The 24,684-nt window shown below is 39.9% G+C and overlaps 2 protein-coding genes across 5 annotated transcripts in view; one reads left to right on the top strand and one right to left on the bottom strand.

Annotated features, from left to right (window-relative positions):
• PRELID3A (PRELI domain containing 3A) overlaps positions 1–2,464 on the bottom strand; it is a 46,252-nt gene extending 43,788 nt beyond the window's left edge. For all 3 annotated transcript variants that reach the window (XR_002324322.2, XM_020985566.2, XM_020985567.2), the window contains exon 1: positions 2,093–2,464. Coding sequence is in view for 2 of the 3 variants with exons in the window: in XM_020985566.2 (XP_020841225.1) it covers positions 2,093–2,124 (32 nt within the window). In the remaining variant the exon portion in view is untranslated. The remainder of the gene's footprint in view (positions 1–2,092) is intronic.
• A 15,578-nt stretch (positions 2,465–18,042) lies between these two features.
• Positions 18,043–24,684, top strand: part of AFG3L2 (AFG3 like matrix AAA peptidase subunit 2) — a 50,437-nt gene continuing 43,795 nt past the window's right edge. The window contains exons 1-2 of one of the 2 annotated variants that reach the window (XM_020985563.1): positions 18,043–18,381; positions 24,214–24,313. In XM_020985563.1, the coding sequence (XP_020841222.1) occupies positions 18,232–18,381; positions 24,214–24,313 (250 nt within the window). In that variant the 5' untranslated portion in view covers positions 18,043–18,231. The remainder of the gene's footprint in view (positions 18,382–24,213; positions 24,314–24,684) is intronic. The other variant, XM_020985562.1, reaches the window with a different exon arrangement.

Here is a 24,684-nt window from a genome sequence, read left to right as displayed (position 1 = left end):
GGGGTGGGTGGAGGGGACATAATGAGTTCTGTTTAAGTCATATTGAGTTTGAGATATCTTATGGGACATTCAGTTCAAAATGTCCAACAGACAGTTGGTGATGGGAGATTTTAGGTCCAGGTAGAGAGTAGGGGTAGATATGCAGATCTGGAAATCATGTGCATAGAAATAACAGTTGAACTTATGGGAGCTGATGAGATCACCAAGAGCATAGAAGTAGAAAGGGGTCCAAGACAGAGAACCTTGGGGAATACCCACAGATAAGGGGCATGGTACAGATAATAATCCAGCAAAGGAAACTGAACATTTAACAGCGATCAGGTAGGTAGGAGGAGAACCAGAAGAGAGTAGAATAGGGTGGTCAACAGTTTCATGAAGCAATAAGGTAAAAGAAAAAAAAGGATCCAGACTAAGAAAGGAGCTTCAGATTTGATAATTAAGAGAACACTGGTAATTTTAGAAGAAGTCCAATTTTAGGTGAATTATGAGGTCAGAAGCCAGGGTTCAAATGGTCTACTGAGAGCAGAAGTGTAGGTCTTTATAGGATTTGCCTGATAAAGAGAGGAGGGATATAGGATAACAGTGTAGGTGAGTGATATGGTCTGGTGAAGGTTTTTTTTTTTAAAGGATGGGGAAGTCATAGTCATAGGGGACTCTAGACAGGGAGAGACTGAATATGAGGGAACAAGGAACAGCTGAAGGGGAAATATGCTTGAGAAGACAGAAGGAAAGTATATCAAGGGTACATGGAGGGGTGGCCCTGGCAAGAATCACTTCATTATCAGAGACTATAAGAAAGGAAGAGAGGATGTAGGATGAACTCAAGGGGTTTAGAGATAAAAAGAGGTGAAGAAAAAGGAGCTCACTGTACATGGTCTCAATTTTCTCAGCAAAGAGGTGATAGATTAGAAAATATTTCATAAATTGAATTACTTCCTAGATTTTTAAATGACTTAAGTGTAACTATAATAGTCTGCAAAGCAGAAAAGCTATAAAGAGAATCATTGGTTTTATTTTTTAACACAAGCTTTTTTTAGAACAATGTTATTACTGAAGTCCAGTTCATACACTTTCTATCACAAATGGAATTGCTTCTCATAACTTTAACAGACAATTCAAACATTCTTACTCTTTTAAGGAAATACCATAACACAGTCTTCAGGTTTCATGATTGGTGAGATTTGATTTCCGAAGGCAAATTATCATATCTTCTGATACATTTTCTTTTCTCTTTTCCTCCTTTCATTCTTCTAGTTTACCATTCCTTCTCCCACCTATCTTTATTCCTACTCCCTGCTCCATTTCTCTACTCCTTGAGGATCAAATCGAGATAATATTTGTAAAGGTCTTAACAAAATGTCCGGCACATAGCAGGTACTATATAAATATTATTATTATTATTACTGTTCTTTCTTCCAAATCACCTGAAATACTAAATTGTAATAGAGAATCACTGATCTAGCATCACGAATACTGGTTTCCTTGCTTATTTATGGCGTCTGTTAAGGGGGTTCATCTGATTCATTTCCCAAAAATCGGATGGGGGGTTTGAACTACTTGACAGATCCTTTGACCTTGGTACTGTAGATGAGGGCAAGCGTTTTCTGAGGAAAGTCAGATCTGGGATTCTGCCCTACTTAAATCAAGCCTTCCCCAGATCATTTTCAAATGAGCTGCAATCATGGGATTGAAATAAAGAGGAAACTAGGCCTCTCATTCCTTGGATTTGCTTTTTGGCCTATTAATAAAACACTAACCCCTCTTCTCCAAGCCTTGTCCCTCCCGAAAAGACAAAATTAACTGCCAAGCAGCTGCTCTGACTATAGGCACATCACATGCAAGATCCTCAATCTGGTGGGCAACGGGGAGAAACGCATGCCCTCATAGGACATGAGACAGCTCGCTAACATTTAATTTTTTTCGGGAGAAGGGAGCACTGAAGCCCTGGGCAAACGCCGGCTGAGCGCACAAGCAGATACTCACGGCGGGCGGGCACGGGTGCCCAAATCTCTTGAGATCCAACTTCCCCGGGCCCCAGCTTGGCCACTCTCCGCACCCCACCCCCCTCCACAAACCAGGGCTCCCTCTTTACCCAAACACGTGCTCAGAGCTCCAGATTTTCATCTTTCCCCTGCGGCAGCTCCAGGGGCCAGAGGCGCTTGTCAAGCCTCTGCGCAGGGCAGTAGCTTCGGAGCCCGGAGGGGCACCTCTCCGCCCAGGACCCGCCGAACTGTGTGAGGCTACTCTCCTGCACGCCACTCTCCCGCAACTGGGCTCTGGAGCACTTGTCACTCACTCGGATCCGAGGGCCCAAGGGGCCGTCGTGGCATCTGCGTCATGCGCACCGTTTCTGAGCGTCCCCGGGTATTTGAAGGGCCCGAGGGAGGCATCCTACTCTAGGTCTGGCCCCCGCGGCCGCCAGCCCCGGAGCAGAGGCGAGTTTGGGCTCCCAATCGCACTCTCTTCTCTTTTTCCTCTCACGTGACCTGGGCTGACCCCCCCCCCAACCTCCCCCGCCTTTTCCCGCCTCCAGCCTTCCAGGGGATGCTTTCCTTAATGCAAGTGTCAGGGCCAAGGCTAAAAATAGGGATGTCGCAGCAGTGTCCCGTTAAGGAGTGCGACGAGAAAAACGGGTTGTGCGAAGGAGGCGGCGGAGGCGAATTTAGGATGAGGGCGCTAGGACTACTTGGAAATGGAAAGGTGACAGGGAGAATCACCATCAAAAACCCTATTACAAAAGTGAACCATCAAGCTCCTCACTGCCTTCCTTCATAGTCATTGCTGTGGCTTACCTTTTGTATGTCCCTTAACAGTGTGGTTTTGTAAATCTAATCCAAATAAAGGGAATCCCTAAATCTCATTTGGTCTCATCTATTTCCCTGGGTACTACCCTCACTGCGGTATATCTTTGTTCAAGGCCAGAATTAACTGATACAGACCTTCAATAATCGGAGAAGGCCCTGAGTTACGACACCTCCTCATTTCTCGATTTCTGAAGTATGGGAGATGAACGTTCAAAGTTTTATGCTTTTCCTCTTGTGGGAGACCTGGGTTTAAATATAAGCTCGACCACTTCCTATCTGTGTGATTTTGTACAAGTCACTGTAAGATTGGGGTGGAGGGGAGAAGTTTACACATGATACCCAGAAAACTCCCCCAGGTATGAGGCACTTAGTGGGTTAGCTCTCATTCAAGACCATGACTCACATGACCCCACTAACATGCTTAAGCCAAACAGAAAACTCATATTACTTCAGAGAAAAAAGACTTTTAATCAAACAGAAAAGCAAATAAAGTGGTCAGAAAAGACCTTCCTTTTCCACAAGTTACCACATCAACCGTGGCGGGGTGCTCAAACCCAAAGAACATATGTGACCAGACACTATGCATGGAGAGGGGAAAGGGGGGGGAGAGAGACAGACAGACAGACAGAGAAAGAGAGAGAGAGAGATGATGATGATGATGATGATGATGATGATGATGATGATGATGTTAGGACATGTGAGGCCAGGGCAACTCAAACCCCTCATGCTGTAGAACCTTGGATGTGCTCTTACAATGTTAGTGTGCTTTTTTCTCGTGGGAATCACTGCATCTCCACTGTCTGCTGCCTGTTATATCATATCTGCTAAGTGTTAGTCTCTAGCTGTGGAAATCACCAAGTTGTTATCTGCTACCCCTCAGCCCGCCTGTTATTCAGTGTCCATTTGCTACTCTTTGCTACCATCTGCTGGAGTTTTGCTGGTAAGTCTCTCCCTTGAAAAATAAAGCTAATTTCTCTTTTGTCCACATCATTGCCCCAGATCATAACATAAACCCTACATAAACTTAAGTGAGCAACAAAAGCAGAAGCCCTTAGGCTAGGATTGTCAGTGCTTTTGACTACCTTCTACTGCGATCCCTCTAAGTCACTGGCCCCAAAATTCCTTATAATTCCTTTCTGATGCCTGGTTGTCAATTTGCATCTGAGTGCCTGGCCTGGAGTTAGGAAAACTCATCTTCCTGAATTCAAATCCAGCCTCAGACACTTCCTCCTGTGTGACCCTGGGCAAGTCATTTAACCTTATTTGTCTCAGTTTCCTCACCTGTAAAATAGGTTACAGAAGGAAACAGCAAATCATTCCAGTATCTTTGAAAAACAAAAAACAAAAATCCAAACGGGATTTACAAAGATAGGACACAACTGAAACAATTCAACAACAAAATGCATACCTGTCAGTAACAAAATTGCTGGTCTTTGCTTAGTACTCCTAGGTGGCGCAGTGGATAGAGCTCTGGCCTTAGAGTCAGGAGGACCTGAGCTCAGCCTCAGTGGTCTTGGCTTCAGTTTCCTGAGAAGACTTGGGCTATCTAATGTAAGTTCCATTTACCCTTCTCCATTCCCCAAAACTTCTTTGTTTTCACCCATCCTTTATTCCTTTGTTCCACTATCAGAGAATGAGGCAGTCCTTTCACTTTTTCCACTAGTCTTTGCTGGGCATTTCTTGGCTGTAGCCTTCATGATCCCCAACCGTGTGTGTGTGTGTGTGTGTGTGTGTGTGTGTGTGTGTGTGTGTGTGTGTGTGGTATGTGATGGATCTCTTTGAAAATCTGATGAAACTATGGATCCCTTCTAAAGATGTTTTTAAATGCATAAAATTAAGATATAACATTACAAAAGATATTAATTAAAATAAAGGTATATATTTTTTCTCTTCAAGTTCACACACACCCTGGAATTTATCCATTGGTCCATGAACCCCAGTTGAGGACTCCAACTTAGGACATGCCTGCTTCTTCATGCCCTATAAAATGCAGTAATGCAATGTCTCCAACTAGATTATAAATTCTTTGAAGGCAGGAAACATATTGTACTCCTTAGAGAAGAAAGGGGGGAAAAAGCAGGTCAGCAAAACTATCTAATACCTTAACTAAGACTGACACTATGTTTGGATAGTTCGGATAATATTCCACCTCCACAATGCTCCATCTCCCCAGCACTTTTTGACTGGAGGAAAAAAGAAACAACCTAGGAAAAATTTCAGTAGACAGTTCAAAAAATTTTGAAATTATCTTGGAAACTAAGGGAGATGAGGAAAGCATGTTTTTTTTATGGCCCATAATCAATACCTACATAATACTCGATAAGATGAAATCAGCTGAAATTCAAATGTCTAAGATATCACATCCACTCAACCTGGCTACTGATTTGTTTTGCTTATTGCTAAAAGGATTTGTCTTGGTAGCATGTGAAAGCAGGGAGTAATGGAGACATTTTTTAATAAGATCAAGGGCAGAAGAATTTGGGTTGGAATCTTTTGAGACATGCACATCTCTTCACTTAATGCCTGGTTTTAGTTCAAAATCAGATCATACAACCTATTTTGACAAGCGTGCTTATAAACCTCAATTGTTTTCTATTATTGTGATGGGCACATAGTAGTCACCTAATAAATACTAGTTGACTGAATGACTACCATGTATATATTTAGAGGTATCCACTTACCAAAAGCACTGCCTTTCCCTAATTCCAAAGTGACAGAGGTAGCATTTTTTTTTCTGATAACTGGCACCCATACACATTATTCACAATAGAAATGTACTGGATTGCATTCTCTGAATTTGTTTTGAAGATCCTTTTTTCAAGGGTTCAGAACCTTTTCCAAGGGTGCAGAAGCTTTGAAGAACTCTCATGAGCTACACCTGTTCTCAAAAAATGCTGACATCACTTCAGCTGACAGAGTATACCCTAAATAAGAATGTATTTCTTTAATTTGTTCATTTTCTTTTTTATAGGCAATCGGGGTTAAACGATTTGCCCATCCATGGTCACACAGCTAGTTAGTCTCTGAGGCCACATTTGAACTCAGGTCCTCCTAAGTCCAAGGCTGGTGAGCCACCTAACTGCCTCCTACTTTAATTTGTTCTTAAGCACAGTAAACAGGATCTGTCCTCATTTTAAAACATTTCTACACTGCTAAAATAAAGCCCTCTGGCTTTATTTTTGTTTGTTATAACCACACCATATTGGAGCTATTTCTTCTTTTCTAAAGTACAATGGTTCATTTCATGCATGGAACAGTGGTAATCAAAGTTCATTATTTTGACTTTATTTTAGTATAGGGTGTGAGATGTTTCTGCCATACATTTTTCCAGTTTTCCCAGCAATTTTTGCTAAATAGTGATTTCTTATCCCAGAAGCTGGGGTCTTTGGATTTATCAAATAGTAGTTTAGTCTGTAGGTTTATTTTATATCCTGCAACTTTGCTAAATTTGTTTATTATTTCAAGTAATTTTTTACTCAATTCTCTAGGATTCTCTAAATACACCATCATATCTGCAAAGAGTGATAGCTTTGTTTCTTCTTTGCCAATTCTAATTTCTTCAATTTCTTTTTCTTCTCTAATTGCTACAGCTAACATTTCTAGCACAATATCGAATAACAGTAGTGATAATGGACATCCTTGTTTCACTGCTCATGTTATTGGAAATGCTTCTAGCTTATCCCCATTGCATAAAATGCTTGCTGATGGTTTTTGATGTCTATCATTGTAAGGAAGACTCCATTTATTTCTATGCTCTCTAGTGTTTTAATAGGAATGGATGTTGTATTTTGTCAAATGCTTTTTCTGCATCTATTAAGATAATCATATGATTTCTGTTACTTTTGTTGTTGATATGGTCAATTACGGTGATAGCTTTCCTAATATTGAACTAGCCCTGCATTCCTGGTGTAAATCCTACCTTGTCATAGTGTATAATCTTGAGATAAGTTGTTGTAGTCTCTTTGCCAATATTTTATTTAAAATTTTGCATCTATATTCATTAGGGAAATTGGTCTATAATTTTCTTTCTCAGTTTTGGCTCTGCCCAGTTTAGGTATCAGCACCATATTTGTATAATAAAAAGAATTTGGTAGGACTCCTTCTTCACCTATTTTCCCAAACAGTTTATATCATATTGGAATTAGTTGTTCTTCAAAAGTTTGATAGAATTCACTTGTAAATCCATCTGGCTCTGGAGATTTTTTCTTAGAGAGTTCATTGATGGCTTGTTCAATTTCTTTTTCTGAAATGGGGTTGTTTAAATATTTTATTTCCTCTTCTGTTAATCTGGGCAATTTATATTTTTGTAAATATTCATCCATCTCACTAAGACTGTCAAATTTATTGGCATGCCGTTGGGCAAAATAGCTCCTAATTATCATTTTGATTTCCTCTTCTTTGGTGGTGAATTCACCCTTTTCATTTTTGGTGCTGGTAATTTGGTTTTCTTCTTTTTTTAAAAAATCAAATTAATCAAAGGTTTATCTATTTTATTGTTTTTTCCCCCCCATAAAACCAGCTCTTAGTTTTATTTATTAGTTCAATAGTTTTCTTAATTTCAATTTTATTCATCTCTCCTGTTTTTCAAAATTTCTAATTTGTTATCTAATTGGCAATTTTCAATTTGTTCTTTTCCTAGTTTTTTTTAGTTGCATGCCCAATTCATTGATCTCTTCTTTATTTTACTCATATAAGCATTTAGAGATATAAAACTTCCCCTAAGGACTGCTTTCACTTCATCCAATAAGTTTTGGTATGTTGTCTCATTATTGTCATTTTCTTGGATGAAGTTAGTGATTATTTCTATGATTTGTTGTTTGACCCACTCATTCTTTAGGATTAGATTATTTAGTTTCCAATTAATTTTTAGTCTATCTTCCCATGGCCCTTTCTTAAATGCAATTTTTATTGCACCATGATCTGAAAAGGATGCATTTAATATTTCTGCCTTTCTGCATTGGATTATGAGGTTTTTATGCCCTAGTACGTAGTCAATTTTTGTGTAGGTGCCATATATCACTGAGAAAAAGGTAGATTCCTTTCTGTCCCCATTCAGCTTTCTCCAGAGGTCAACCATATTTAACTTTTCTAAGATTCTATTGATCTCCTTAACTCCTTTCTTGTTTATTTTTGGTTAGATTTATCTAGTTCTGAGAAGGGGTGGTTGAGGCTCCCCACTAGTATAGTTTTGCTCTCTGTTTCTTCCTGTATCTCTCTTTACTTCTCCTTTAAGAATTTGGCTGCTACCACTTGGTGCATATACGTTTAGTAATGATATTACTTCATTATCTATGATACCTTTTTAGCAAGATGCAGTTTCCTTCCTTATCTTTTTTTTATTTAGATCTATTTTTGCTTTTGCTCTGTCTGAGATCAGGATTGTTACCCCTGCTTTTTTTTTTCTTCAGCAAAGCATACTATATTCTCCTCCAGCCTTTTATGTTTACTCTGTGTGTATTCCTCTGCTTCAAATGTGTTTCTTGTGAACAACATATTATAGGATTATGGTTCTTAATCCATTCTGCTATCTGTTTCCATTTTATAGGAGAATTCATCCCATTCACATTCACAGTTATGATTGCTATATGTGTCTTCCTCTCCATCCTATTCCTCCCCCGGCCCCCTGGTCTTCTGGCCCATATCCCCGTTTATGCTTTTTTCTCTCTTTTCTCTCTTTTCTCTCTTTTCCTCCTTGGTAAAGTTTTGCTTTCCACCACTGCCTCTTTCAGTCTGCCCTCCCTTCTATTAGCCCTCTCCCTTTTCTTTTCCCCTTACCCTTTCTACTTCCTATAGGGTAAGTTAGATTTTTATACCTAACTGATTATGTAATTCCCTCTTTGGACCAAATCTGATGAGAGTTAGGTCCAAACAATGCTCATCTCCCTCCCTTCTTTCCCTCTGCTGTATTTGGTTTTTGTGCCTTTTCATGTGATATAATTTATCCTTGTCTGCCTCCTCCTTTCTTCTTCTCCCAGTACAGTACAATCTCTTTTTTTCACCACTTAATTAGATTTTTTACCATCACACCAAAGTCAACTTAAGCCCATAGCTTCTAAGTATATCCCCTTTTAAATGTCATAATGACATTGTGGTTCTTAAGAGTTATAAATGTCATCTTCCCTTGTAGGGATATAAACAGTTTGTCCTTATTAATAATATGTTGTTGGTTCTTTTTTCTTTCCTGTTTACCTTTTTATGCCTCTCTTCAGTCTTATATTTGAAGGTCAAATTTTCTGTTGAGCTTTGGTCTTTTGGTCAGGAAGATTTGGAAGTCCCGTGTTTCATTGAATGTCATCTCCTCCCCTGAAAGATTATGTTCATTTTTGCTGGGTAGTTGACCCTTGGTTGTAATCCAAGCTCCTTTGCCTTACGGAATATTGTATTCCATGCCCTTCGATCTTTTAATGTAGAAGTTGCAACATCCTGTGTAATCCTGACTGTGGTTCTACGATATTTAAATTGTTTCTTTCTGGCTGCTTGCAGTATTTTCTCTTTGGGCTAGTAATTGTGGAATTTGGCTACAATATTCCTTGGAGTTTTCAATTTGGGATCTCTTTCAGGAGGTGATCAGTGGATTCTTTCCATGACTAATTTACCCTCTGGTTCTAGGACGTCAGGGCAGTTTTCTTTGATGATTTGCTGAAGGATGTTGTCCAGGCTTTTTTTTTCACCATGGTTTTCAGTCAGACCAGTAACTTTTTTTTAAATATAAATTTATTTACTTTTAGTTTTCAACATTCACTTCCACAATTTTTTGAGTTCCAAATTTTCACCCCATCTCACCCCTCCCCCACCCCAAGATGGCATGCATTCTGAATATCCCTTCCCCTAGTCTGTCCTCTCTTCTATCTCTCCCCCCTTCTCTTATCCCCTTCCCCTTCTATTTTCCTGCAGGGCAGGATAGACTTTTGTACCCATTTCCTGTATTTCTTATTTCCCAGTAGCATGTGAAAACACTTTTTTTAAACATATGTTTTTAAAACTTCAGGTTTCAAATTGTCTCTCTTCCTCCCTCCCCACCTACCCTCATTGAAAAGGCAAGCAACTCAATATAGGTTGTACATGTGCAGTTATGCAAAACACGTCCATAGTAGACATGTTGTGAAAAACTATTTCTATTTCCCTTAAGCCTATCCTGCCTTCCCACTTATTCTATTCTTTCTTTTGACCCTGTCCCTCCTGAGAAGTATTTACTTCTGATTACCCCCTTTCCCAATCTGCCCTCCTCTCTATCATCCCCCTGCTCTCTTGTCCCCTTGGCCCCCTATTTTCCTGTAGGGTAAGACAGATTTCTATACCCAATTGAGTGTGTATGTTATTCCCTCCTTAACCCAAATCCTATGAGAATAAGATTCACTCATTCCCTCTCACCTTCCCCCTTTTCCCCTCCACTGTAAGAGACTTTTCTTTTCTGGTTTTTTTTGTGAGATAATTTACCCCATTCTACCTTTCCCTTTCTTCTCTTCGAGTATAATCCTCTCTCATCCCTTAATTTTATTCTCCAGATATGACCCCTTAATCTTCAGCTCACCCTGTGCCCTCTATCTATCTATCTATATATACATACATATAATTTTTTTCCTCCAACTACCCTAATACTGACAAAGTTCTCATGAGTTATAAATATCATCTTTCCATGCAGGAATGTAAACAGTTCAATCTTAATAAGTCTCTTATGATTTCTCTTTCCTGTTTACCTCTTCATGTTCCACTTGAGTCTTGTATTTGAGAGTCAAATTTTCTATTCAGCTCTGGTCTTTTCATCAAGAATGCTTGAAAGTCCTCTATTTCACTGAATGACCATTATTTCCCCTGAAGGATTATACTCAGTTTTGCTGGGTAGGTGATTCTTGGTTGTGTAATCCTATCTCCTTTGCCCTCTGGAATATTATATTCCATGCCCTGTGGTCCTTAAATGTAGAAGCTGCTAAATCTTGTGTTATCCTGATTGTGTTTCCACAATACTTGAATTGTTTCCTTCTGGCAGTTTGTAATATTTTCTCCTTGACCTCAGAACTCTGGAATTTGGCTATAATATTCCTAGGAGTTTTCCTTTGGGGATCTCTTTCAGGAGGAGATCTGTGGATTCTTTCAATTTCTATTTTGCCCTCTGGTTCTAAAATACCAGAGCAGCTTTCCTTGATAATTTCTTGAAAGATGATGTCTAGGCTCTTTTTTTGATCATGGCTTTTAGATAGTCCAATAATTTTTAAATTTTCTCTCCTGGATCTATTTTCCAGGTCAGTTGTTTTACCAGTGAGGTATTTTATGTTTTCTTGTATTTTTTCATTCTTTTGTTTTTGTTTGACTGATTCTTGTTCTCTCACAGAGTCATTAGCTTCCACTTGCCTCATTCTAATTTTTAAGTTGTTTTCTTCTATTAGATTTTGCACCTCCTTTTCCATTTGGCCCATTTTACTTTCTAAAGAGTTCTCTTCAGTGAGTTTTTGTGCTGCCTTTTCCATTTGGCCAATTCTACTTTTTAAGGACTTGTTTTCTACAGTTAATTTTTGTCCTTCCTTTTCGAAGCTATTGAGTCCCTCTTGCATACCTCTCATTTCTTTTCCCAATTTTTCTTCTACCTCTCTTATTTGACTTTTAAAATCCTTCTTGAAGGGACAGCTAGGTGGCACAGTAGATAGAGCTCCAGCCTTTGAGTTAGGAAGACCTGAATTCAAATCTGGCCTCAGACACATGACACTTACTAGCTGTGTGACCTTGGGCAAGTCACTTAACCCCGCCTGCCTCACAAAAAAGGCAAAAAAAAAAGACCCCCAAAAAACCCAACCCTTCTTGAGCTCTTCCAAGAAGGCTTTTTGGGTTTGAGACTAGTTTATATTCTTCTTTGAGGTTTTGGATGTGGGTATATTAACAAAGTTGTTCTCTTCTGAATTTGTGCCTTGATCTTCCCTTTCCCCAAAATAACAATCTATGGTCATTTTCTGTTTCTGCTTTTTGTTCATGGTGTTTGCCTACTTCCTGATTTTAAAAAAAAAGTTCAGTTCTCTTTCTGGAGTGAAGGGGCCACTTACCCAAGCTTCTTTGCCTGTTCACCTGGGCCTTGCACTTGAAAGTTTGGCTCCTGCTGGCCTGGGCCTTGCACAGGGCTGTTTTGATGCTGGTGGATTTCTGTCAGCCTGGAGTTTTGGCTTCTGGAGCTGTGGTTCCCAGAATTGTGTTGAGGCACTGGGCAATTTCGCTGCCAGAAAACGCTGTCGCCTGTGGTGTTTTTCTGAGCTGGTGTCTACCAGTTCACCTTCCTCTGGGGTGGAGAGGATGGGGGTCCTGGTGTTGGCACTTGCCTGCTCCACCAACCTGGGTCTCAGGATGTCCCCCTGGTATGCTGAAGTGGGGCTTGCCACTGGTTTGCTGGGATGCCTGCAGTCCTTTACTGCTCCCCCTCCCCCAGGGCAAGAGAGGACTTTCCCGTTAATTTCCCAAGCTTCCTGGGGTACAAAATTGCTGTGCCCTGTCTTTTTTGCTGGCTCAGGGTTTTTCTGGGGTTGATATTTTCTGGGCTTTCAGAGGTAAATGAGGGAGGGTGAAAGCAACTTACTTCTTACTCTGCCATCCTGGCTCCCAGAAGCAGAAGTCTCCTGACTTCCTTTAAGTCCTAACTAGGTGTACTAGGTGGTACAGTGAATAGCATGGAGTTAAGAAGACTTGAGTTCAAATTTGGTCTCAACTGGTCTCTTACTAGCTGTATGACCCTGTTTGCCTCAGTTTCCATATCAGTAAAATGATCTGGAGAAAGAAATGGCAAATCACTCCAAAATCTTTGCTAAGAAAACCCCAAATGGGGTCATGAAGAGTTGGACACAACTGAAATGACTGAACACCAACAATAAAAATGCCACCTTCTACAGGACACCTTTCCCAACCCCTCTTAATTCCAGTGGCTTCCTTCTGTCAATTATCTCCTATTTATCCTGAATATAGCTTGTTTTGTATATATTTGTTTCCTTGCTATCTCCCCCATTAAATTATAAGCTCTTTGAGGGCAGAGTCTGTCTTTTCCCCTTTTTTGTATCTCTAAAACTTAGCACAGTACCTGGCACATAATAGGTATGGAGTAAAAGTTTGTTGACAGACATATGCACAAAAGGGCAGCGACAATCATAACATCCAACCAAAGCTCAGGGCCTAGACCATTCCTTGGATCAGGAGTAGGGCTTCTTTTTACGGACTTGAAGCATACAAGTTTAGTGAGTTCTGTCTGACATACTTTAGCTCTTGTGAAACATTCTTGTAGGTGAAAAAAATCTTGGTGCTAAGTGTTACTAATTAATTCATCCATCTCTTCTGTAGCTTCTTATACTTTGCTTCTAGTTTCCTCAAATATGGTTCTGACTTGTAGGCTGTCTTCTCTAGAGCTGCTACCTGATCCACAATTAACAGGATCTGATCTAGATAAGGCTGAAGTGCTATATACTTCTGGCTTAAGTCCTTCAGGTTTCTACTGTTTACTGAAATAGCTTTCATCTCCAGATGCTTCAAGTTGGATTTAAGTGAGGCAGCATTAGATGAAGTGGTCAGCCTGACCCAAAGTTTATTGTCTTCACTAATAGCTGTAATTCATCTCTCAGGTAAGTGGCCATTTTGGAGAACACACCCTGACATAACCTGATGATACATTCTCCAGAGGCTCAGTAATCACCTCAGCTGTCTTTACCACACCATCATCTCTACCTAGACCTGTATCTCTATAGGCCCAATTACCAAAGTCTCAGAATTCTTATAAACAAATGCCTTTGCCATTTCCTGGGCAACATTCCTAACACAACATTCATCACAACACTCCTTTACTCAAAAACTTTCATTGGCTTCCCATTGTCAACTGAATGAAGTATGAACTCCTGATCCTGGTATAGTACTTCCTTCTACTAAGACAGGGCAATGCCCAGAAAGATAATCCTGTGATCATGCTATGTATATGTAAGGGATGTGAGTCCTGATTGGTTGATGGAATGCTAAGCTTTGATGCTGTGTACTTGTATAGGTGTATAAAGACTGGAGATGGTCAGAAGACTTTGAAAGAAGTGATTGTGAGAGAAAAGTACAAACTTTGGAATGGCTAATGGAAGCCCCTAAAGTCACAGATGTGAGAAGCTGCACTCTAACTTGTCTGTGATTTCTAGTCCTTGCCTTCTTCTTTGTCTTTGCCTTCCTCATACTATCTACAATGCAGAGCATAGGGGTGTTCAGGGAATACTAGTATCTCTGTGTGAGCACTATCAAGCCCTTTTCAGGGCCGCTTTCCACTTTTGGTGTCCACCTGATTCACTCAACTCTCAACTGTGGCTCCAAGAAGCTGTAGGATGTACAGTGGCTATATCCCACTAAACCATTTCAGCAGATAGGCTAAACTAGGTTGAGGTTAACCAGGGGGTCTCAAATCCATTGGCAAGTTAGGGGGGGTGTCTACCCTAGGAATGTGACAATTTCCCCTAGTGGAATGAGCAGATGAGAACAATTTGTTCTAATGGCCACGAAGGCAGCTGAAGCAGGTGCTGCGGAGCACTTAGAGCTTGGTTTGACGTTGAAGGTGCCAAAGTCACCCATCGCATCCTGCGCCACTACCAGTCATCTTGACTTTTGTCTTGCCACTGGACTTCAATGACTGGAAGACAGAGTGAGGCCAACCACTTCACCCAGTCCTGCCTCACTTAAATCCTATTTATTAGAGAGCCAAAAGATATCACCCATTTCAAGACTAAAGTGGAGGTAGAATTAGGGCAAAACTTTTCATTTGCAGATGATTGTGCACTCAATACATCTCTGAAGCTGAGATGCAACAAAGTATAGATTGTTTCTCTGCTGCTTGTACTAATTGTGGCCTAATAATTAACACCAAAAAAACAGAGCTTCTCCATGAGCCAGCACCACACCATCCATATGTGCAACCATTGGTTACAGCAAATGGAGGAATTCTGAATGCTGTGGATAAGTTCATTTACCTTGGCAGTATCCTTTCCAGAGATGTTCACATAGATGATGAGGTTGACACATGTTTTGCCAGAGCTAGCTCAGTGTTTGGAAGGCTCTGAAGAAAAGTGTTTGAGAGAAGAGGTATTGTATTGCCTATCAGACTGAAGGTCTTCAGAGCTGTTGTGCTGACCTTATTGTTGTATGTCTGTGAAACCTGGACAGTCTACCAGTGTCACGCCAGGAAACGGAATTGCTTCCATTTGAATTATTTTTGGAAGACTCTGAAGATCACCTTGCAAAATAGGGAACTGGTCACTGAGGTTCCTTCTGAAGCTGAACTGCCAAGCACTCAAACTGTTGCACACACCATAACTCTGATGAGCTGGCCATGTTGTTTGAATGGCAAACATGTATTTGCCTAAAAGACTATTTTACAAAGAACTTACATGAGGCAAGTGCTCACATGGAGGTCAGAAGAAGCAATACAAGGACACTCCCAAGGTCTCTCTGAAGACCTCTGGAATTGATTATAAGACAGGGGAGACTGGCACAGGGCCCCAGCATGGTGTGCCTGTATCAAAGAAGAGGCTGTGTTCTATGAGCAAAGCAGAACTGCAGTAGCTCAAAGAAAATGTGATATGTGCAAATTTTGAGACATCTCCACTCTGTCAAGATATTAGGAGATATGCTGTTTTCCAAAGCTAAGGCCCAGCAAACAAGCTATGCCCTGAGCTTGGCATAACAACAATCCTTTGGGCTCACTCTCTGGATGATCACAGCCACAGCAAAATCCCAGAATTGTTTTGTATGATTATTAGATTGCTGTGACCAGCACCAGGTGTTCTTTGAGCTTGGTCAAGCATAACATAAGTACCCATGTTCTGATCATGAAGTCCTGCTATGCATCAAACTTGGATTATTGTTGCTGTTACCCCTCATTGTCAGGCATACAGCTCACTGTGTAGCCATAGGTATAAGTATTGAAATCTCCCCACACTGCCTTGGGCTGCCTCCCTCCAGGAGAGGGGCTCTGGCACAAGTGTCCTCGCCTGCAAGCCATTTCCGTCACTTTGAAATTAAACTTCTCTTTGATTTCTGTCTCTCCTGTCTTTAGCCTGCTCTGTTCTGTTCCAGCCACTCACAGGGGAGAGGCCAGTTCATCCGGCTGCCAGCTCCAAATGTTCATATGACTACTTGTGCCCAGCTGTGGCAGAACCTTCCAAGTTTGTATTGGTCTGAGCAGCCATAGTCGGATACACTTGTACCTTGACTCAACATAGTGATGTCATTTTGGTTCTCTTTGAGAACAAAGGACAACAACCAATCAACCAGCTATCCACTGTTCATAGAATGGATTCCTCCACCATACATCACCATCTCTGTGCCTTAAAGTTCCTCCCCCAACTAAAAGCCCAACTGGGGTCCTCCTTCATGACTCTTTCTTTGATCCGCAAATTCCTCCTTCCTCAAATTCCTCTCATTACATTGCCTGGCTCATTGCTTTGCATTTGCTATACTCTTCCTTGAATCATAATAATTTTTGTATGTTTTTCACTCCAGTAAGATTGTAAGTACCTTAACAACAAATTCCAAGATTTATATTTTTTCTTTTTTTAATTAATTTTATTTTCAGTCCCAGATTCTCTCCCTCCCCATCCATTGAGAAGGTAAGAAAATCAAAACCCATTGCAAATAGAGTCAAGCAAAACAAATCCCCACATTAACCAAGCTTTATCTATCCTTATATTCTCAATGCCTAGCACTTCATCAATGGCTTGTTTTTGTTTTTGTTTTTTTTTTGGTGAGGCAGTCGGGGTTAAATGCCTCGCCCAGGATCACTTAAGTAAGTGTTAAGCATCTGAGGCTGGATTTGAACTCAGGTCCTCTTGACTCCAAGGCCAGAGCTCTCTTCACTGAGCCACCTAGCTGCCCCAACCAATGTTTTTTTTAAATTGAATTTAATTGATTCCTATAATTGTCATATATACAACCCAAACTAGTGATCATTTTGTTCATTCAGTGAATATTAATTGGACCCAGTGTCTTTTTGAAAAAAAATGTAAACCCTATGAAAGTTATCAGAATAATTGCTTCACTAAGGGAATGGACCAGGCATTCAATATGGATAGATCAGACTAAAATTATCATCACGATTGGGAAAGCAACTCAAAGCACATTGTCCCTTATATGGTGGACTGTGTTAGGGTTTCTTCATATAAGAAAGATGGCACATTAATATTTTTGGCATTGTGAATATTATAAGGTTAATTGGAATCTGGCACTCTGAGAGACAATCTGCATATATGCCAGCCCCTATGTTACACAAGTAACAAAATTTCAAAAACAATACATGTACGACAGGCTCACATAAAGTGTATCAGTATTTCTTTGATGTCCACTGACACCCAGTGGACAAAAACATGCAACACCAAAATAACTATACTCAGATCTGTACCAGGGGTTGCTGAAGACAGTTGTCTACCAATCTTTTCATAAGGTATTGAGATATTTAACATTTACATGCTTAAGTACAGTTAAGAAATATCCATGATATCTTGTGTGCTAAGTGTCTCCACATGTACAGATCACAGATCCTCCACCTCTTACCCAGTGGCACTCTGCTCCTGATCCTTCCATGAACCTTCATTGAGGACTCATCCAATACACTAGAACAATGGTTCCCATGGCGGGGTGGGGGGGGGTTATTTTGAAGTTTTTGTAAGAGTTCCACAAGTATGAAACAAGCAAATATTCTTTTGTAGACTGAATAATACCTTGCAATATGTAAATGGCTTCCAAATATAGGTGTTACTGTGTTGTATAAAAGCAAAAATTTACTGAATTCTTAGTAGCCCTTTGTCATTAAATTTTTAAATTTACTTTTAAATCCAGTTTTGTGGGTTTTCACTTTTTTTTTCTAGTTTTGCACAATTTTTAGGCTCGTCCTCATCCTTGGCTCCCCCCACCAAAACCAAAATGATGGAGGTCCGCACGTAGCCCTTACGATGACCGGCCGGAGGAAAAGGCCCGGGTGGAGTTAAGTCATTAGCATATGTATCCCCACGTGTGCTCCAAAATGATCAGGGATTCGGTTAGAGGAATAGGGCAGAATAAGCACCCAGGCAGTACAGTAAACTTGAGCATGCTTTGCGTGATGCCGTAAGACGCACTTGGGCGGGGCCGAGCAAAAGGAGGTAAGTGTGATCCGGGATAGTGCTTTGCGTGATGACGTTGGCCGCCCCGGGGGCGGAGTTGAGCAAAGGGAGGTAGGTGTGACCCGGAGTCGTGCTTTACGTGATGAGGTAAACGCACCGGGGGCGGGGTTAAGGGAAGGGAGGTAGGTGTGATACGGAAACAGCGAAACTACCTTAGCTGCGCGCGAGATAAGCAGGAGGACGGAAGCCGTAAAGTGTTTGTTTGTTCCCCTAGCGGACTCCGGAGCTGCTGACCAGCCAACAGGTAGCCGGGCGCCTGCGCCGGCCCGGTGCCCGCGGAGGTCATGGCGCACCGCTACTTGCTGCTCTCCCGCCGGGGCTGCTGCTGGTCCCGTGGCTTCCCTCTGCTCCCGCGGCAGCCGCCGCCCCCCTTTCTCCTCCTTTCCGGAGGCGGTGGCGGCGTGAGCCGCAGCCAGGGGACCTGCCTTCGGACGGTGAGTCCCGCGGTGCCCCGGTCCCTCCCGCTGCCGTCGGCTGCCGGCCTCTTCCTCCTCCTCGCTCGAGCCCCGCACTCCGCGCCCTCCGGGCCCTGCCTGAGAACGGAGGCGGCGGCGGCGTCAAGGTCACCCGCAGCTTCCCCCCCCGCTTCGAGCTGAGCCCCCAGCCCCGTCCTGGCCTCCTCCTCAGGCCGTCCTCCGGCACTCCCTCCGTCCCTGTGCCCGGAGTGGAAGCGACTTCAGCGGTGGCGGAGGCCAGCCCCACGGGCTGCGGAGGCCAGGGAGGGCCCTCGCGTTAACCATCCAGTCTGTAGGGAGGAGAGTGCCCCAAATGTGGCCAGTAGGACGGCGGTCCGAGTCCTGGGACTGCAGAGATAGCCCGGAGATCAGTGTAGCTGACCGGGAGGGAAAGTTGTGCTAAGGAGAGGGGGCCTTTTTTTTCTTTCTTCCTGTTATTCATAGACTTGGCCCCCATTCGTTCCCTAAATTATAGGAGCCTTATAGAATTATAGGGCTTCTAGCTGTAAGTGGAAAGAGTGCTGAACCTGGAGTCACTGGACCTGAGTTTGAATTCCTGCTCTGCCACATGCTGTGTGACCTTGAGCAAGTCACTTAAGTTGTGTGGGCCTCACTTTCCTCATCAGTAAATTAGCAGGGTTGGATTAATTAAGGTTCCTTTCTAGGTCTAGGTCCTAGAGCTGCCTGACTTCAGTCAGGTAAGGTGGGGGAATCCCTTTTGTGCGTATTCCAGGACCAAAAAACTTAAGTGACTTGTCCAAGGTCACCTAGCCACAATCTCTCCTGTAAGAGTTTGAGAGCTTTTCTACTGTTGGATGCTTTAGTTTGTCCACTTGTTATTCTTTAAAAAGAATATAACCTCATAGTAAAGACCAGGTCTTCTTATAAAAAGATATCCCTTAACTAGGAAGTTTTTTTACCTGTGAAGATAGATGAAATTTTTCATATAAATGCAAATTTTTTGTGTGATTGATTTTGTGCAATTGTAGGCAAAGAGAAAATGCTTACTAAGCTTAGCTAACGTATGTATCATTTCTGCTTGGAATGAGCCAGACCTGCGCATTAGATAAGTCAGAAAGGGGTAAGGAATTGCTGTTATTACCTTTCATTTAGCCAAACTAATGTAAAGCTTTATTTATCCCAGTCTCCACTTCATCCTTTAATTAAATTCTACTTTTATCTCCTTTTCTACTTCCCCCCATTTCAATCCCTTTTTGTGTTTTTGGCCTCCATCTTATCCTGCTCTAATTGCTATCCTATTGAATATTGAAAATAGGTCTCTGTCAGTTTAGAATCTGTACTGTCATTGAAGTCTACTTAGTCTTCACAAAAATCCTCTTCTTTCTTGGTGTCATGAATCTGAACCTGTTAAGGTTCAGAAGATATTTGAAGGGTTTCCCTGACGTTCTAGCTCGAGAGCCTTCTGGTAAAGAACTAAAAACTGCCAAAATGATATTTCTAAAGCATGCATCTAACCGTGTCACTTTTGTTCAGTAAATTGTAATACATCTCCCATTGCCATGCCTTTATTCTGGCTTGTCTTCCAGGCATTCTTTCCTCACTCTCACCTCTTAGAAACAATTTCCTTAACATCTCAAGAACTCAAACACTACCTCCTGCGGGAGGCTGGGTAACTGATTCAGTGAATGTCATTTAAGTAGCTCTGTGATAAGCACCTATGACCTATTGGATTCATAGGTTAAAATCAATATCTAAAACATAGAGCATAAATGCCGCTTTGGGTCATACCAGAAGTTCATCATACCTGATAATCTGTCTTTGGCAAGTGCACCAAGGAATATTTTGTGGGAGGTTGTGGTTGGCTTTTACTACAACGCCTTAAAAGATTGGTTATATCTCTACACGTCCCTCTCTTTCCAAAGTAATGTTATGAATGTAATATCCATTAATGTAGCTAAATCGTCTTGAATCTTTTTATATTTTAAGCTTGGCTAGCATGAGCAAAGGGTAATGAGTTATATGAATTTACCCACATTATGTAAAAGTACTTTTGGTGATTTATTTTAAGCTTCATGAATGTATAGTCTTTAGTTCAGGTATTTAGAATTTGTTGAATAAGGTCACATTCTCCACACCTTTACTTTTCCTGTCCTATAAATTGTTATCCCAACTTCCATCTCATCTTTCAGAACTCGACTCCTAACTTTTTGGTTTGCTGATATGGAAATCTCTTTCCTCTTAACCATTTTGGTTGTCTTTATTGAATGTATACACAATGTTTTTGTTTATCAAAAAGTCACCAGTGAAACAAAATTAACATCAATAAATTATATACTTACCTATACTACCAAAGCTTCATTCAGAGCCTTGGTAAATTCACCTGCCTTTCAGCAAAACTATACGTCTAACACTGCATTTCATTTGATCATTATAGATGGTCCAGTTGTACCATGACCACAACATATTATAATAATAGCATGAATTTATTAAGGACATACTCTATGAGGAAGTAGTTACTAAAACCTTCATTTAACAGAAGAAGAAACTGAACTTCAAAGATAGTTTCAGGCAGAATTTGAACCCAGGCAGGCCTTGACTCCAATTCCAGTGTTCTTTCTGCTGCTTCATATTAATGATCCTATTTTACCAATTTAAATATTCTCCTCCTCCCCCCCAAGGTAACTACTAAGTGACTCTCCCTAAGAAATCAAATGGAAGATTGCAGAGGCATAAGTTTTTGTATTTACTTCATAGTTTGTCTGCACTAGAAAAATGTTTTTTAAAAATCTTCATGGTAATGGTAATTGCCTCTTAGAAATTCATAAATATTAATATATAGAGAATGCTTTAATTTTGTAAATCTTGGTGGGAGGTAATGTCAGGTGGGTAATATCAATCAAGGAGTAGCTGACATTCAGTCCACATAAGATGAAAGTTATTGATAATGGGTAAAGTCACTTTATCAATACTTTTTATGTAATCAATTGTTAAAAAACATTGGAGAAACTACATTCTGGTTCACTATGGATATGTCACTCTAAGACTAATTTTCTTGGACTCAGAGGGATAGCCATAAAATTAGAAGTGTAAGTGTATCAGCTCTAATGTGGAAAGAATTTTGTGCTTTTTGGAAATTAAACTTTGAATGTCCATTTATTTGCCTTTTGGGATATATTTTTTTTGTCTGAGACTAAAGAAGGGATTAAAAATTATTAAGGATGCTAACAGGTGTAACTTGCCACGGGAGAAGCCTAACCATATAAAAATCCAGCTTTATAGGAAACGTTAAATTGGTGTAAATTTTTCATTTTACAAAATGATTCATCTTAGGATTCCTACTAAATTAAGATATTTACTTGAAACCTTTTTGTTCCCATTACCTGCTTTTACATTAATAATCTAGTGAAATGCTTAAATGGTGATTTCCTCCAGTGCATTTAAAATAGGATCCAATTTTTAAGTTGTGTACTACTTAGTAATTTAGATTTTGTATTGCAGGAAGTACAACTAATAAGATGTGCTGTAACAGTTTTTTTTTAAATTACTATAACTAGTTGTCATAGTTATAATGTATCTGATAGTAAATGTAGCTAGTATATCATTCTTACTGCTGCTAGATCATTTCTACATTGAATCTACTGATGTGTTTGTAGATGGAATTGCTTTTTAGTAAGGTTACTTTATATATTTACATTTTAGACCTTGAAAATGAATCAGCACTTGGTGTCATAGAATGTGTCTTTTCAGCGCAGTTAATCAGGTAGTAGAAAAATTAATGGATGAAAGACCATGATACACGGTGATAATAGAAAATATTCTGTGCATTTTGAGCTATTCTTTACTTCTAGAAGATGATTTATATTTATCTTCTAGTCCTATGAATTCGTATTCTTCTAGGATACTGAAAAACAAACAGCCCCTCCTTATAAAAATATAATTGCATCATAAGATATGATTAAATTTATAGTTTCAGAGAATATTGGAAAGTTGTCAATGAAGTGAGCAGAACTAGAACAGTTTGTACAATAATAATAATATTATAAAGAAAAACAACTTTTAAGGCAGTAGAACTCTGTTCAGGGCAATGATAAGTGAGTCCAGAGGATTAAAGATGAGATATGATATTCACCTCCTACCAAAAGGGTTGTGGTTTTAAAACACAGAATGAGACATACATTTTTGGATGTGGGCAGTGCAGGAATTTATTTTCCTGTCTCATGCATGTTTGTTATGAGGACTTTCTTGTTTTCTTTTTGAATTATTCAGTTGGGAGGAACAGTAGAAGGGAAAGAAAAATGCTTATGAGATAAGCTAATTACAAATAATACATGCTCATCCATTGCTGGTAGAATTGCAAACTTATAGAATCTTTTTGGAGAACAGTTTGACAGTACACAATAAAAGATATAAAAGTAAGAAATACCCTTTGACAGTATGCCATTACATTAATGTACCACATGTTAAAATTTTACCTGTTATTGAACACTTAAGTTATTTCTATTTTTGCAAACTTTTCTTAAAAAGGCTTTTTTTTAAATAAAAAAATACATTCTATCTGTTCAGAGATTTTCATATCAGCATTATATGTAATTACAAACCCCCCCAAAACAACAAAAACAAAAATCCAAGCTAAGAACAACCAAAATGTCTAACAGTAGATTAATATTTAAATTGTGTATTAATGTAATGGAAGACTGTAATGCAATTAAGACTAACAAATATGAACAATACAAAGAAATATGGAAATTTTAATGGAATAATTAAAAATGAAAAAAGTAGAATCAAAAGAATGGAATGTACACTTATGATCATTTAAGAAGAAAAATGAATAAAGCTGAATGGACAAAGAATCCTGAATAAGACTTAGCAGAAGTGAGTGAAAAATTGTTAGGATGCTTTTTGCGTTGAAATGAATTAAAATGTAATTAGTTACTAAGCAAGTTTAGTTTGTTATATTAATGTTAAACTTTTAATAAGAAATTTAAAAGCAACAACAATAATAATGGCTAACATTTATATAGCTCTTTAAGGTTTACAAAGTACTTTACACACGTCATCTCATTTGATCCTCATAGTAGCCCTAGTAGATAGTATTATCATTACCTATTTTACAGGTAAGGAAACTGAGGCTGAAGGAGGTGACTTGCCCAAGGTCAAAGCTAGTCAGTTTCTGAGGCAAGATTTGAACCCAGGTCATACTGACTCCAAGTCCAACATGTTATCTACTGTGCTACCTAGCTGCCTCCAATACCACCTTACGTTTGTCTAACAGTTTACAAAATATTTTGCATGTGCATTATGCTCTTTGATGCTCACAGTTTTACACTGAGGGTAGGTATTATCTCTGTTTTATGAATAAGAAATAGATGTAGAGTGACTTGATAAAATTGTTATGTACCCAGTAAAATGAAAGATCTGGGACTAGTGCCCTAGTTAATAAAGCCCTAGTGAGTGCCCCTTTTATTGTAAAACATTACACCTTGACTGTTCTGTTAATTGTTCTGTTGTAGTCCTTACTTACTATAGAAATAAAGTTATAGATGTAGAGCTAAAGAGACTTTAGAGGTCATTAAACCCAATCCCTTCACGTTAGAGATGAGGACATTGTGGTCCAGAAAGGTTTAAATGTTCCAGGTGACACAACCAGTGAGCATCTGAGGCCAAATTGCAACCTGAGTTTTCTTGTTTCCAACTCCATCACTGTGGCCTCTCTGCCCTGTTGCATTTCGTTTGATTAGCTTGATGATGCTTGAAGATCAGTGTCCATATATCTGTTTGTTTTCTTTATCTTGATTGGCAACATTAGATAAAATCTTGGTGAGTTAATGATTATTATACTTCATATTTCAGCTCTATCGATATGCTACCACTCAGGTGACTCCCAGTAGAACTTCTCTCTTGACAGATGTGATTGCTGTCTATCGAAGATTCTGTGCTCGACCTCCAAAAGGTAAACCTGTATGTATCATCACTAAGGCGCTACACTGTCATCCTTGACTACTTTATTGTTTTATAGGGATATATCAGTAGGTCTTAATGAGCCACCAGAAGGAAAAACAGTATCATTTTACGTATTCAGGATATTGGTTTCATAAGGTATAGGTCATGTCTGTTTATATGAATTACTGGCATGCTGGAAACTGGTCCACTACAGATAAACAGTAAGAATAATGATAACTCAGATTTACATAGTGCCCTAAAATTTACAAACTCTTGAGGTAGATTATGTAAATATTATTATCATCCCTCTTTTACATATAAAGAAACTCAGTGGTGGAGAGGTAAAGTCACACAGAATCTTAGATTTAGAAGGGCCCACAG

Source organism: Phascolarctos cinereus, unplaced genomic scaffold (genome assembly GCF_003287225.1).
Source record: "Phascolarctos cinereus isolate Bilbo 61053 unplaced genomic scaffold, phaCin_HiC Scaffold_4;HRSCAF=312, whole genome shotgun sequence".
Lineage (NCBI taxonomy): Eukaryota > Metazoa > Chordata > Mammalia > Diprotodontia > Phascolarctidae > Phascolarctos > Phascolarctos cinereus.
This window is presented reverse-complemented; position numbering and strand designations above follow the sequence as displayed.